The sequence below is a fragment of the Chionomys nivalis genome, chromosome 4 (genome assembly GCF_950005125.1).
Source record: "Chionomys nivalis chromosome 4, mChiNiv1.1, whole genome shotgun sequence".
Taxonomy (NCBI): domain Eukaryota; kingdom Metazoa; phylum Chordata; class Mammalia; order Rodentia; family Cricetidae; genus Chionomys; species Chionomys nivalis.
Window position 1 is genome coordinate 84,565,920 of NC_080089.1, and position 13,456 is coordinate 84,579,375.

General features: G+C 42.3%; 1 protein-coding gene across 1 annotated transcript in view; it reads right to left on the reverse strand.

Annotated features, from left to right (window-relative positions):
- The window catches only part of Ube3d (ubiquitin protein ligase E3D), a 138,418-nt gene that overhangs the window by 111,822 nt on the left and 13,140 nt on the right, over positions 1–13,456 (reverse strand). The window contains exon 4 of the mRNA XM_057767748.1: positions 4,415–4,583. Within this exon, the coding sequence (XP_057623731.1) occupies positions 4,415–4,583 (169 nt within the window). The remainder of the gene's footprint in view (positions 1–4,414; positions 4,584–13,456) is intronic.

Genomic DNA, 13,456 nt, shown 5'->3' on the forward strand with positions numbered 1-13,456 from the left:
CAAAAAGTTACCATGTGACCCAGGCTGCCCATCATGAGCTGAGCATTTTGTGACCCACCAAGTCATAAAGTAGGTTGTGCACACTTGCAATCTATTATCGAATAGATATGGTATATACCTGATTGGGACCAATCAAGTCCTGGAGGCAAAAGCAAGTTACATGAAAAAGTTAAAAAGCAAATACCTGCCTTGGGGCTGGAAAAATATCTCAGTGATTCCGAGACCTAGTTCCTATTCCAGAGGACCTGGGTTCATTTCACAACACCCACATGGGGGTTAACAATTATCCATAATTCCAGTTCCAGGGAATCTGATGGCCACTTCTGACCCACACTATGCCTTTCACTCATCGGCTGAACAGATATGTATATACAGGCAAACACCAATACACATATAATTAAAATGAATAAAAAAATATAATCATAAAAAATACATGTCTTGCTTTAGTTGAAGGTTAATCAGAAGCCACTATGCAAATCCTAGTGGGGTCTTTATGACTCAGTCCTTCACCTACCTTTGAATGCACTATTAGCAGAAACCCGCAAATGCCCGGTGGCTCTTCCCCACCGGGACTTCTGAAATGAGTATCTTCATACTTCAATAACTCACAACCTATCCTATTTTCCTCTAGCTTCGGGACTTACACAGCTCCACTGATCTGTCTCTACAAATCTCAGTTGAGGAAACTACCAAATAGAACATCTTCAAGCCTACTCACGCTGGCCCTGGCACTAGCCAGGCAAGGTCCCTAAGCATGGTGCACAGGTGATACCATGTCCAGCTATTAACATCCTTAAATCCAGCCCAACACAGACAGCAGGTGCAGAGTCTCGCCACAGCAGGTGATTGGACAAAGTCATTCCCATCTGAAGCCATAGACCCCTGGACCAGGGAAGTGCCAAATCGCTCATGCCCAGAAAGTGGGAGCTTGCAAAGAGGTCATGAAGGCCAAGATCTCCAGATTCAGGCTAATGGTAAAAACATCCAGCCAGCATCAAATTGGTAGTAACAGTGTTTTCAAAGGATGTTATTTTCTAAAAGTTAAATTTGAAATAAAGGGTTTACTGGAACAGCAAAGCTGGAAAGGATTTTGCTTTATTCAGACAGAAAATGGTGCTTTTGGTGTGTGTGTGTGTGTGTGCATGTGTGTGTCAGATTTCTCTTACATCCCTTACACATTTCATTTATAATGGATCATGTCACTTTGTCTTTCTTCTTCCTCTCTCTTTCTCTCTCTCTCTCTCTTCTCTCTCTCTCTCTCTCTCTTCTCTCTCTCTCTCTCTCTCTCTCTCTCTCTCTCTCTCTCACACACATACACACACACACACACATACCAGGTATATGCAGGTGCCCAGGGAGGCCAGAAAATGGTGCTAAATCCCCTGGAGTAGGAAGTACAAACAGTTGTAAACTGTCTGGCTTGGGTGCTGGGACCGAAACTTGGGTAAGAGTGCAAAAAGGACTCTTAACCTCTGAGTCATTTCTCTAACCAATAAATAAATAAAATAGGAAAAGCATTGGTTTATTTATTTGTTTTTAAAAATAAGATTATAACCTTATAAGATATGGACAATCAACATTTAAAAATTGATCAATAAAAAGCAAATCATTTTTCATCCAAATAAACCTACTGAAAATACTTTGAAGATAACTAATAAAATTTGCATATGACCTAATTTTATTAGGTGTGATAATGGTAATTGAGGTTTCATATTTCTTTTTTCCCTATTTTTAGACCTACACACATATGGAAACACATAGGGATGAAATGACACAATACTATTATTTGCTTTTAATCACATTAGTAAGAAAAAAGGGGCAGATGAAGCATGCATACTAATAAAGATGATCAATGTACTGTGTAAATGTTATGAAAATCACAAAAAATTCCTCAAACCCATAAATTATTAACTCAGTGCCCCCAAAAATAAAAGATAAAGTTGATCTTGGTCATACTCTCCAGCAGTAATCAAGTCAAATTCAATTTTGCTTCTTTAGAAAAATAAAATAAAATATGATTGCACTAAGTTTCGTTGCTTTGCAAAATGAGGTCTTGTAATGTCACTCAGGCTGGACTTGCATTCCTGAACCCAATATACTATCTATATCTCCAGTGCAGTTAGGACCACAGGCATAATAATTCCCATTCCTAGCTTATGTTTCCTAAATTTTGAATCATATTATGACTCTAATGGAAGATTGAGGTCCACTGTTATTATCCTAATATAAGATGCGAAATACTCAGTATGTTGGGATGCCCAAAAACTAATATGAGACATGACAAGTGAATCACATCCCTGTCTTCAGCAGAGGACTTCTGAAAATAGAACGTACTTATTGCGTTAATGAGGCCCAGAAACAGCACTACAAACCCAAGAAGGCATGGAGGAATGAAAGCATGTGAGGATATGTTTGTGCTGTTTCCAAACTCCAATCTTTTTAATTAAAATACTCTAGCACGTTAATTCTGTTTAAGAAGAAGCTCTGCCTTGCAAGGCATTTTTCTCTAGCTAAGCCTCAAGGAAATAATAAAACAAGTTGTATAATGAAGCCGTCTAACACTGTGGGAACTCTATGGAGCAAACCTCAAAGAAAGACATTGCTGGGGACTAATTAAATCAATATATCTGAGAGATGGCAGTACCGTTCAGAGAGCTGGATTAGCCTCCTGTCCATGATTTTATTTTCTTTTGTGTTGTTTCAATTTCTAAGGACCCTTGATATGGTCTTATGTACACACACACACACACACACACACACACACACACACACACAAATGCTTCCCAAGAGATACCATTAGGATGCTGTGTCACCATGTGACATTTCCCAGTCCTGCTCGATGGCCAGACCTGGTGATATGAGGAATAGGTTTTCAATAGCACAGAGCAGCCTTGCTCCCACCGGAGCCTTGAGAGCAGTGTTTAAGCAGTCGCTCCAAATTTATGTTACTATTTCGGTCACAGGCATACTCTTTCAACTGCTACAATATGCAATTAAAGTGAAACTTCCATCCAGACCAACTTGAAAACAACCTTGTCCACAGCAGCTTGTCATGAGAGCAACTTCCCACAGCCTCCCTAACAGTGGAAACTGCACTGTCTAAATACAAGAATCTTCCTTTAGCACACAAAGCACAGGACTATCATTTAGTAGGACAATAAATTCTTTAAAAGGGCCTAATGTAAGTGACGACTGTAAAAGCGGAGAATATATTTTGATGCGGTTTCTCTACAAGGAAAACTCAGTTTTTCTTATTTCAATCTATTTCTCTTATTTAATCTTTTCCATTGTTTTCCTCCTCACACCTTCCATACTGTGCAAGTAGGTGATGTAATTATAAAAATGAAAAACATGACAGAAAGTATCTAAATTCAGATGAAAATATAAATTTAACCCTAACTATGACATTGACCTACACTAACTCACCATTCATCTGCTGGAACACAGAACACTCAAGCACTTTCATGCCAGACAAGGGGCTTCTTCCTGCGCTGAGAGGAAGCACTAGGCACCTCTACCTGAGGGCTATCCAGCTATCTGCCGCCTCCCCTTCATCCTCCTCGTTGTTCTTCAAGCTGGCCTATGGCCACCCACAACACACTCACTGCTGTTTTTAGTGCAGAAAGTGAACTGAGTTCTGAGTGAAATTTAAAATGCAATACTTCCGTTCCTACCAGTAATAATCACTACTGAAATAAAGGCTGTGCAAAGATAATTTTCTTGACATTTTAAATTATATCTCTTTTGACTGGCCATCTCGGGGGAGAACTCCTTACCAGGATCATACCAACACCTACCTGTTGACTTCCTCTTAAATAGAATTAATTTTTTTTAATGTTGTGAGAGGAAGCTGCCTTATCCTCAAAGCAAGCTACATACAGAGAGCATAGGACTCTGAACTGCTGAATACCAGTGCAGACCAATAGCTCAGCTCAACCCCACTTGAGGGCTCCTTTTTTTTCTTTCTTTGTTTTTTTTTTTTAATGGCATCCACCTTTTCAACATTAGTGAAAGTCTAGACAATAGGCAAACACAGTAAGATACCTGGATCTAATTGCAAAGTGGATATCCTGGGCTAACACTCCTGCACTTTCACTAAGACTTTTGAGATTAAAATGCACAGATTATAGAATGTGGCCAGAAAGCAGGGCATTATGGTAGCACTCCAAAATCTAAGTATGAATAAGTGTCCCGTTCCTCCAGACCCCAGCGACGGCTTGAGTTTAAGGCCTTTCCTCTACCCAAAGAGCTGGCGAGCAGAAGCAGTTTAAAATACTGAATTGTGGCTTTTAGAACAATCTTTTCAACAAACCTTGCGTTAAAAGCAGGGAAATTGGTATCTAAATCAACCTCTAAGTTACATTGTATTTTGCAATGTTATTTTACCAATTTAAGACTTCAGTTCAACTCTTACCTGCTCCCAATCACTTCTCAAATTCACTAAGAAGAAAGAGTCCCCAATAAAACAGTCATTTTCTCGTGGCTGTAGAGGCTTATTAGCAAAGGGGTCAGGATGGCAGCACCATTCTCCCACCAGAGTGCCCCAGTTCTCACTCGGCAGTGGGAGCACCCTGAGGAGCTTCCTAGTGGAAAGAGAAAAAGGGTACTTTTTTCACTGTACAAAATGCAATGCTTTTTTTGGAAGAAGCTCATTAGCCACATGCTTGCAGTGTCAATTCCCCCCAATTATGAAAGTAATATATACTCACTCTAGACAATGTTTTACACACGGCAGAGAGGCATAAAGAAGGCAGAAGTCTCCCTTGGCTCATTATTTACAAATCAGCTATTCTAACATGACAGCGTTTTCATCACCATCCTTTCCATGGGTGACCTGTGCCCTGAGAGGATACAGATAAACACTGCATGCATACACACATGTGCGGCCTGTGCCCTGAGAAGACACAGGCAGATACTGCATGCATGCACACATGGGAGGTCTGTGCCCTGAGAAGACACAGGCAGACACTGCATGCATGCACACATGTGCGGCCTGTGCCCTGAGAAGACACAGGCAGACACTGCATGCATGCACACATGGGAGGCCTGTGTCCTGAGAAGATACAGACACTGCATGCGTGCACACATGGGAGGCCTGTGCCCTGAGAAGACTCAGATAGACATTGCATGCATGCACACATGTGCGGCCTGTGCCCTGAGAAGACACAGACACTGCATGCATGCACACATGGGAGGCCTGTGTCCTGAGAAGACACTGCATGCATGCACACATGTGCGGCCTGTGCCCTGAGAAGACACAGACACTGCATGCATGCACACATGGGAGGCCTGTGCCCCGAGGGGACACAGATAGACACTGCATGCATGCACACATGGGAGGTCTGTGTGACAGAACTCTGTTTTCATTTCTTCACATAGTCCGGATGCCCAATGACTCCACAACCGTCTATGAGATGTCAAGACTTTCTAGCTCCTCCCCACACTGTCAGATATTTTTTGAATTCTTAATCAATAACCCTGTGATGGATAGGCCTGTTAAAAAGTTATATAGAAATCTGATCATTTTGGGGAGAAAACATCTTAGAAGTAGGTGAACTTCTCCCCACATAGGATTAACTTCTTCTTAATTAAATGCTTCTTTTTTCCTATCTCCACCCAAGGAACGAGTTAAAAGCATACTTAATGCTGCTTTAATTAGCAACTCTTAAATTACTAGTGATCTAGAAGTGATTTTTACATTTACTGGTCACATTTATATTTCTTCTAAGGAGAATGACCAATAACTACTTTTTAAGATATTATCTATATATTCTTATTAATTTATAAAAATATGTTCCATACTAAGGATATACCCTTTTAACTGGCAATTGTTATAAATATTTAAAGAGTTATTTTCTTTTTTAATTTGGTTTACTGATATTAAATAGCACTTTCTTCTGTGATTTCTTTCACTTCTCTATTTTAATAAACTTTTTATTTCTGAATAATTTTTGATTTACAAAAACATCACAGAGATCATATATAAACTGTGGATAGTTCCATATACACTTTCCCCACTTTCTCCAGTTAGCATCTGGGTAACCACAGTTGACTTGTCAAAGTCTCAGGCTTTATCTGGATGTCACCAGTTTTTTTAACCAAAGTCCTTTAGTTTTGTTTGGTTTTGACTTTGTCTTTTCGATTCCAGGGTACAATAATACATGGCACACACTGCATTTGGTCATCATGCAATCCAGGCCTCCTCTGGTCCGTGACAGTTTCCAAGTGTATACGTCTCATCAGTCTATAAGACACCTCTTAGGCAGAGCTTCTCTGATGCTGTCTCCAGATTAGTGTGGGCCACAGGCTTGGTGAAAGCATTCCAGAGAAGAAAGTCCTTCTCATTACATCCTGTCACAGCACTCTACGTCAGCAGGGCTTACTCCTGGTGATGCTAACCTGATCTGTTGCTTAAGGTGACATCTATTGCTTCTCTTACTAGTAAAATACAAATAAAATAATGTACATTTAGAAGATCAGAGTTAAGTTAAAATATTTAAGATATGACTCTGTCGTGTCTACTGTATATACCTTACCACATTTTTCCTTAGATTCTCCCAATCAAATATGAGTATCATAAAAGGGCAGTAACAGATTAGAAGAGGGCAGCCATATAACTCACAGCTCCACAGGACAGAGCTATGAATAGAAACGCTGGCTCAAACGGGGCACCACTGGCATCATTTTGACTGCTGAGGTGGGAGGGCACTGACAAGTGATTCTTTCAGCATCCACTTCTGAAGGCTTGCCAGGAGCCGGCCAGTATGCTGGCCTGACATATGACACCCAAGCACATACACAGTCTCTTCCTTTTTAAGGTACTCCAATAGGAAGTAGAGACTGCACCCGGTAAGCAAACGTGTACGTTTAGAAAGCTCCTAATAGAGGAATGCCGTTCTAACCTCCCGGGGGAGGGTGGCAGTACAGATCACAATGGAAATGTATGAAAGCATCAGCCCCCTTCCCACATAAACACAAAGTCTACAGTTTATTTGTAGGGATTCAGGGTGCTCCCAAACCAGACCATGCATACAGGGGAGGACAGACAATGTCCTAAGGACATATTCTGCTTATCAACTAGAGAATAGGTAACTTCTGAGCTGGTCTTTAAAGGATAAGAAAACAGGAGTTCCTCAAGCAATGAAAGGAATTTAGGGCACTGGAAGAAACAACACAAAGGCAGGCCCTACATCTCTTTATCTTTGCAGTGTATTCCTGCCGTTTGACACACTTGTTAAGTGTTTCTTGAAGGAATGAAGCAGTAAATTTTGGTAAGTCTGACATGTGAGGCTCCTGGCTGGATTTGCTGCATACGTGGGTGTAAGGATTAACAAGCCTTTCCTTGCTGCCTGAGTATCTGACCTTTGGAATAACCACCTAGCTTCGTTACCTTGGAAACCAGGTAAGATCCTGAGCATCACATATATTGCTAGGCAACACTGCTTACGGTAGAAACGATCCGTATGATTCGTAACTGCATCTTACTAGGAAGATCTATGAATGAGCTGCACACATCTGCACACATCTGGTAAGGGTGCATACTTTGACCTTCCCTGAATGCAGTTACCTTCGTAAAATCCTAAAAGCCACAATCAAAGAATTGTCTGTTCAGGGCAGTGAAGCTTCTCAGCCAAAGCAGCAACTACACCTGTCTGATACGGATCTTGTGCTCTGTACCTGGAACTATGTCACATGGGGAGACAAGGATCCCCCAATGAGAATATCAACTATCCCTTACATGGACTGCATGCAGCAAAACCCATATAGATAGAAAATCTTTTGTTTTAATTATTATAAGCTTTTTATTTTATATCCCGACCACAGCCTCCCCTCCTTCCTTTCCTCTCACTCCCTTCCCCCAATCCACCCCTCCTCCTCCTCATACGCTCAGAAAAGGGCAACCTCACAAGGGTTTCAGCAAAGCGTGGCATATCAAGCTGCCATAAAACCAAGCATTTCCCCCTGTATTCAGGCTGGACAAAGCCATCCAGCATGAGGAACAAGTTCCCAAGAGCCAGACAAAGCACTGGGGACAGCCCCTGACCCCATTGCCGGGATTTCCTATATAGATCAACCTACACACCTGTCACATATATGCAGAGGGCCTAGGCCATTCTCATGTAGCTTCCTGATTCAGACTCTGAGTTCCCATGAGCCAGGCAAGGGGGTTTCTGTGGGTTTTCTTGCAATGTCCCTGAACCCTGTTTCCTACAATTCCTCCCTCTCTCCTCACTCTCCTCAGCAGGACTCCCCTAAGAGCAGCCCAATGTTTGTCCATGGGTCAGAGAGGAATTCTTGTTGCTGTCTGGCCAGCAAGAAATGTGTCCTATAGCAATCTTGTGAGTCAGTATGAGTAGAAGCACTTACAAGACCCCTGGAGGCACTGCACACACCTTACCATATTTAATGCTCAGGACACTTTGTGAGGTCTAAACAACAATGCTCCTGTTACACAGGAGGAAAATGGGGTTTAGGAGCGTGAAATGTCTTCACACGTCCATAAAATTAGAAGCAAAAGACGGAAGCGCGGGTCTTTATCCAGGACTTTTTGGTTCTAAAGTCATTCTTTCCCTTGGAATACATTCTCCTCCCTGGCCACACAGGGCAGGAGTAAAGGCTGAGCAGGTGAATGAGCACCCCTTCTGCAGGGTAGTACATGCGTGGGAAGTCTAGGACCTAAAAATAGGCAGAAGCATCACAGTGTTTTAAGGAGGGAAGTGAAAACAGAGTTAGGCATACACAGGACCATGGATCGCCAGTCAGACTCTCTGCCTCCTGACATTGTGCCTTCAGGACCAGGACAGGAACTCAATACACTGAAAAGAGACAGAATGCCAAAGAACCGTGCATGATCAAAGAAATGGAAGCACACAAAGACCTGGGAGAATTGATGCCCATTATCACAAAATAGGAGATTTCAAAGTTAACTTGACCCCATGTCACACCAGATAAACATCTACAGATAGCATCAGAAAGAGGCATGTAATTCACAACCCACTGCAAAAATTAAAGGTTTACAGCAAAAAGAAAATTTTCTTATTTTTTGGGGGGGGGGAAATGAAACCTTTAAGAAGGAAAGATGCATTTTAATCACAGGTCGACTTAAAGTATATCTGCCAAAATAACACTAAAATGTATTTTTTGATATCATCTACTTCCTAAGAGTATATTCAAATAAAAGAGAAACCTTTATTTTTAAATTCAAGGTAGTTTAGCTAAAAATCTGCTGGAAAGAAAGGGAAGCAGTAACTTAGGTTTTCCTCTAGACTTGAGATCCTGTGAGGAACAATACATGGTTAAAACAAATTAAAGTTTGCTATATAAACTTTTGGAAAATAATGACATGTAATATATAACTTTAATAAAAGCTTATGCTGGAGTTTTAACACTTAAACATTTGTGGTAGAAAATACAACATCCCTCAACTTTGAAGTCAGTTTCTAATCAATGACAATAATAATGGCAATGCCAGAGAACTGTTTAAAGATTTGATTTGAACCAACTGAACATTAAAGATCTTGAAAATATATTAACTACTTAAAGCTCAAAATATGGCAGCCAGAATTTACATAAATTCAGGCAACATTACCCAACAGGCAGGCAACCAGCACTATAAAACTAGCTTTAGATTCTAATATTTGTCTGTACACACCGTGATTAATCTGTAATATATAATCTTATTCCTAAATGCATGCAATGCTGTCAAAAGGCCAGTTTACAAAACACCTTGTTTGGGGGGAGGGGAGCAGGGTGACAGGGACTGAACACGCTTTGTACATGCAAGCATGTGGTCTATAGCATATCCAAGGCTCGATTTTATACTTTCAAAACCTATTTATTTCTTTTATAAACAAGTGGTGATACTCACCAGAGTATTCCTTTGCAGCTACAATTGGAGCTGGCCTGTCAAGTGGCTCCCTCAAGCAGTTGGACACTGTGACATCTGTTTCCACAAAGCCCATCCTGCTGTTCTCCTAAAGTTTCAGTGTTCCCCATGAGCTTGGGGCTGACACCGAGTATTGCCAGTGTGGGTGGCAGGAGGGACTGGTCCACAGACCTCAGGACAATGCCAAAGACAGTCTGAATACCAAGGTGTGTGTGGAAAATCTGTTTGGCTATCAATGTCATTCTCTAGTCTGACGGGAATCTATTCCAAGAGGGCATAACAAAATCTAAACACACTGGATGTTTATTAGACTATTTGCAAAAAAGGGAAATGTATCGGTTGTTTGGCCTCAACAAGAACATAGTTAAAAGCTGCACATATTCAGACAAATTTGGTAGGAAAACTTGCACTAAAATAATTATGAATTGGACAGCTGTCTTGTAAAGAAACAAGGGGCTATTAACTAATATGCAAACAAAACAAACTGACTAAGAATATGCAGCCCTGCAGAAAGAAAAAGGCTGTAATAATTCGCAGGCCTCGGACGCTCTGGTGATGAAAATGAAAAGCCATTAACGAGTCTTTCCGAGTCAATGTCTTTATATGTTATTTCTGTCCTTTCCTTGACAAGAATCTTTCTCATTCAAAAGGAAAGAATAGAGCATGCTTTAGCCTTAAACTAGCCAGGCACTCAAGAGTCACAGAAGCTCAGAGCACAAGCTCTTGAGTTTCAATAATCAGAAAAGTTCCGTGCTGATGAAACTGTGACAGGTTTCTCTAACCCAACTTCTGCAGTTTACAGATAGAGAAATAATGCCCCCAAACTAATACAACTTATTCCTCTATAGGAGGGCTTGAGAGATGGCTCAAAGGATAAGGGCATGCCACTCTCATAGAGGACCTGGGCTCAGCTCCCAGCACCCATGTGGGGTGCCTTACAACCTTATAACTCCAGCCCCAAAGGATCTGACAGCCTTTTCTGGACTCTATAGGCAACTGCACACACACCCCCACATATATCCACACGTAGACATACACATGCACATTATAAAAATAACAAAATAAAATTTAAAAGAAAGCAGTCGATAACCCTGATACCCTCTGGAGACTGTTACTTATAATTTGTTGATATTGATGAAAACACACATCAGCTCACTTGAAACAACTCTGGTTCCGTTTGCTTTTTAAGAAGCACCAAAGTGGTCCTTGGCAACCATGCAGAACAGGTCACCAAGGAGGAAGTGCAGAGGCCCAGGATTGATTTCAACAGTAAATTGTGAGATCCGTGAGCAGATACCAGGGGGAAGTCCATCCATAATCACGGGACATACTGTCTCAGAGAGTATGTGATGGAAGCAAACGCTGAGCACGTTACTACCTGCGCTGCTCAAGGCACACACATGGGCTTGATGGGGGGGTGCTGTGAAAGGGTGGGAGGGGACTTGTGGGAGCCACGGTCCTCAGCCCAAAATGCTTGAGACATTAAACTAGGACACTTGCTACTTTACTAATAAAAACAATCTGGAAAGGGGAGACGGAATCAATAAAACCAATTATAAACCTTGCTGAGCATTTACTCAGTTAGATATGTTGCATTGCTTAGCTCTCTTGGTAAGTCTGGAAAGCAAGCATGATTAGAAGGCTGTACTGGAAGAAGTTCAGGTGGTACAGAAAAGGTCCTCCGCCCTCAGTGAGAGAACGGAAGTTCATACCTACACTCCATTCTCCAGCGAGGAAAGGAATGGCAAGCCTCCTGATAGTCAAGAAGGAAGGCTGTGTTTTACCATCAGCCCCACGCCCTTCCAGTTCTCAATTTTATAGCCAAAGGAGGACCAATATAAAACAGAAGACTACAGTCCTGGACAGAGAGACAGGCACTGTAGGGAGGCCCTCTCCCTTAGCATCCTTTCCCAGGGAAGCATAAACACTAGACAGTAAAGAAACAGCGTCCCCCTTCTGTAATGAGTACCAAGAACGTAACCGTTCCTGCTGCAACTCCCAGATCACTGCATGTGGCATGGGATAGTATGTTTCAGAAACTTCATCTGAGAGTTAATCCAAAGCCTGAAACAGTCTCTGAGGGAAGGCCAATGTGCACAGAGATCTCTTGGCTCTTTCAGAAGTGCATCTGCCATCAAGAGCAGATGCATAGAGAACTTCGCCTCCATATATTTCAGACCCCTTCAATTCTTACTCATGCCAATCACTCAAAAGAAGCTCCGTTTGAAACCTCCCTAAACCTTGAGGGTGCATTTGCGGCAGCTCATCTACTTGGAGCACTGCCAAGATCAGGAGGCAAGCAAGAAAGCCTGGTGGGAAGCCAAAATAAACACCAAACTTTACTACGTTCAACCCAATAGAGACTTCCTAAGAACACAGTTTTTCTCTAGGCGCCGTGCCTGATGCGGAGGAGGCAGGTAAGAATAATGGTTACCCCGTACCAGGCACTGCTAGAAACACTTGAGTCACCAGATCCTCCCAACAGCACTAAGGACACTGTGGAAGAGTGACCAAATAACCTTTCCAAGATTCCCTGAGCAGGGCTGGAGAGATGGCTCAGAGGCTAAGAGCACTGACTGCTCTTCCAGAGGTCCTGAGTTCAATTCCCAGCAACCACATGGTGGCTCACAGCCATCTATAATGAGATCTGGTGCCCTCTTCTGGCATACAAACATACATGGAAGGAATATTGTATACATAATAAATAAATCTTAAAAAATAAAAATATTTAAAAAAAAGATTCCTGAGCTAGCAAATGGTGGCTGGACACTCCGTCTGGCCAGCGGTGGCTCCTGCTCTAGACTGCACAATCAAGAGAATAGGAATCGGAATCAAGGGCAGAGAAGTCAGGGTGGATATTCTTAAGCCCACAGTATGTGAAGACGGGCAAATGGACCTCAGAAGAGGACCTAAAGCAACCCAGAATGGCTCAAAGTAGTGTTGCCATGGCAGCTAAATTCTGAAACTCAGGCTGGGGCGAACCAGGGAGTGGTGGTGGGTAGGGTGCGGTCAGGAAAGGGAGTAGCTTTCAGGTAGCCTCAGCACAAAGAAAAGCTGCCAGGGATAACGTGTGAGTCTGGTGGGGAGGCAGGAAGCTAAAGAAAGGGCTGAAACTGGAGGCAGCACAGGGGAGCTGCTGTGACGTGTACAGGATCCCAGTTCTCCATCCAGAAAGAACAACTGTGCTTAGAATACCTATGGGGGGAGGGAGACAGTGGATCTGCACAGGGCAAAGCAAGAGGAAGTCTGATTAGACAGCAGGCTGCTGACCAAGTGTCATTCGGTAAGTGACGGCGGGCAGAGGAAAGTGATCTCCTCTAAAGGCAATGGTCACAGTGCCTGGTGACGATGCACAGGAAGCAAAATCTGCTGGGCAGAGGCTTGGCCTTAGAGAACCAAGGGCGCTGAAAGCGGAGCAGGCTGCAGAAAGGAAGTTTTATTTTCTTGTCTCAGGCACCTAAGTCAGGAAATCCATCAAAGAATTCTTCCTTTAAATACAGCTAACAGTAATAATGTTTTCATCTGTCTTCTACATGAGTCGCTAGAAGCTGAAAATTCAGAGGAAGCATT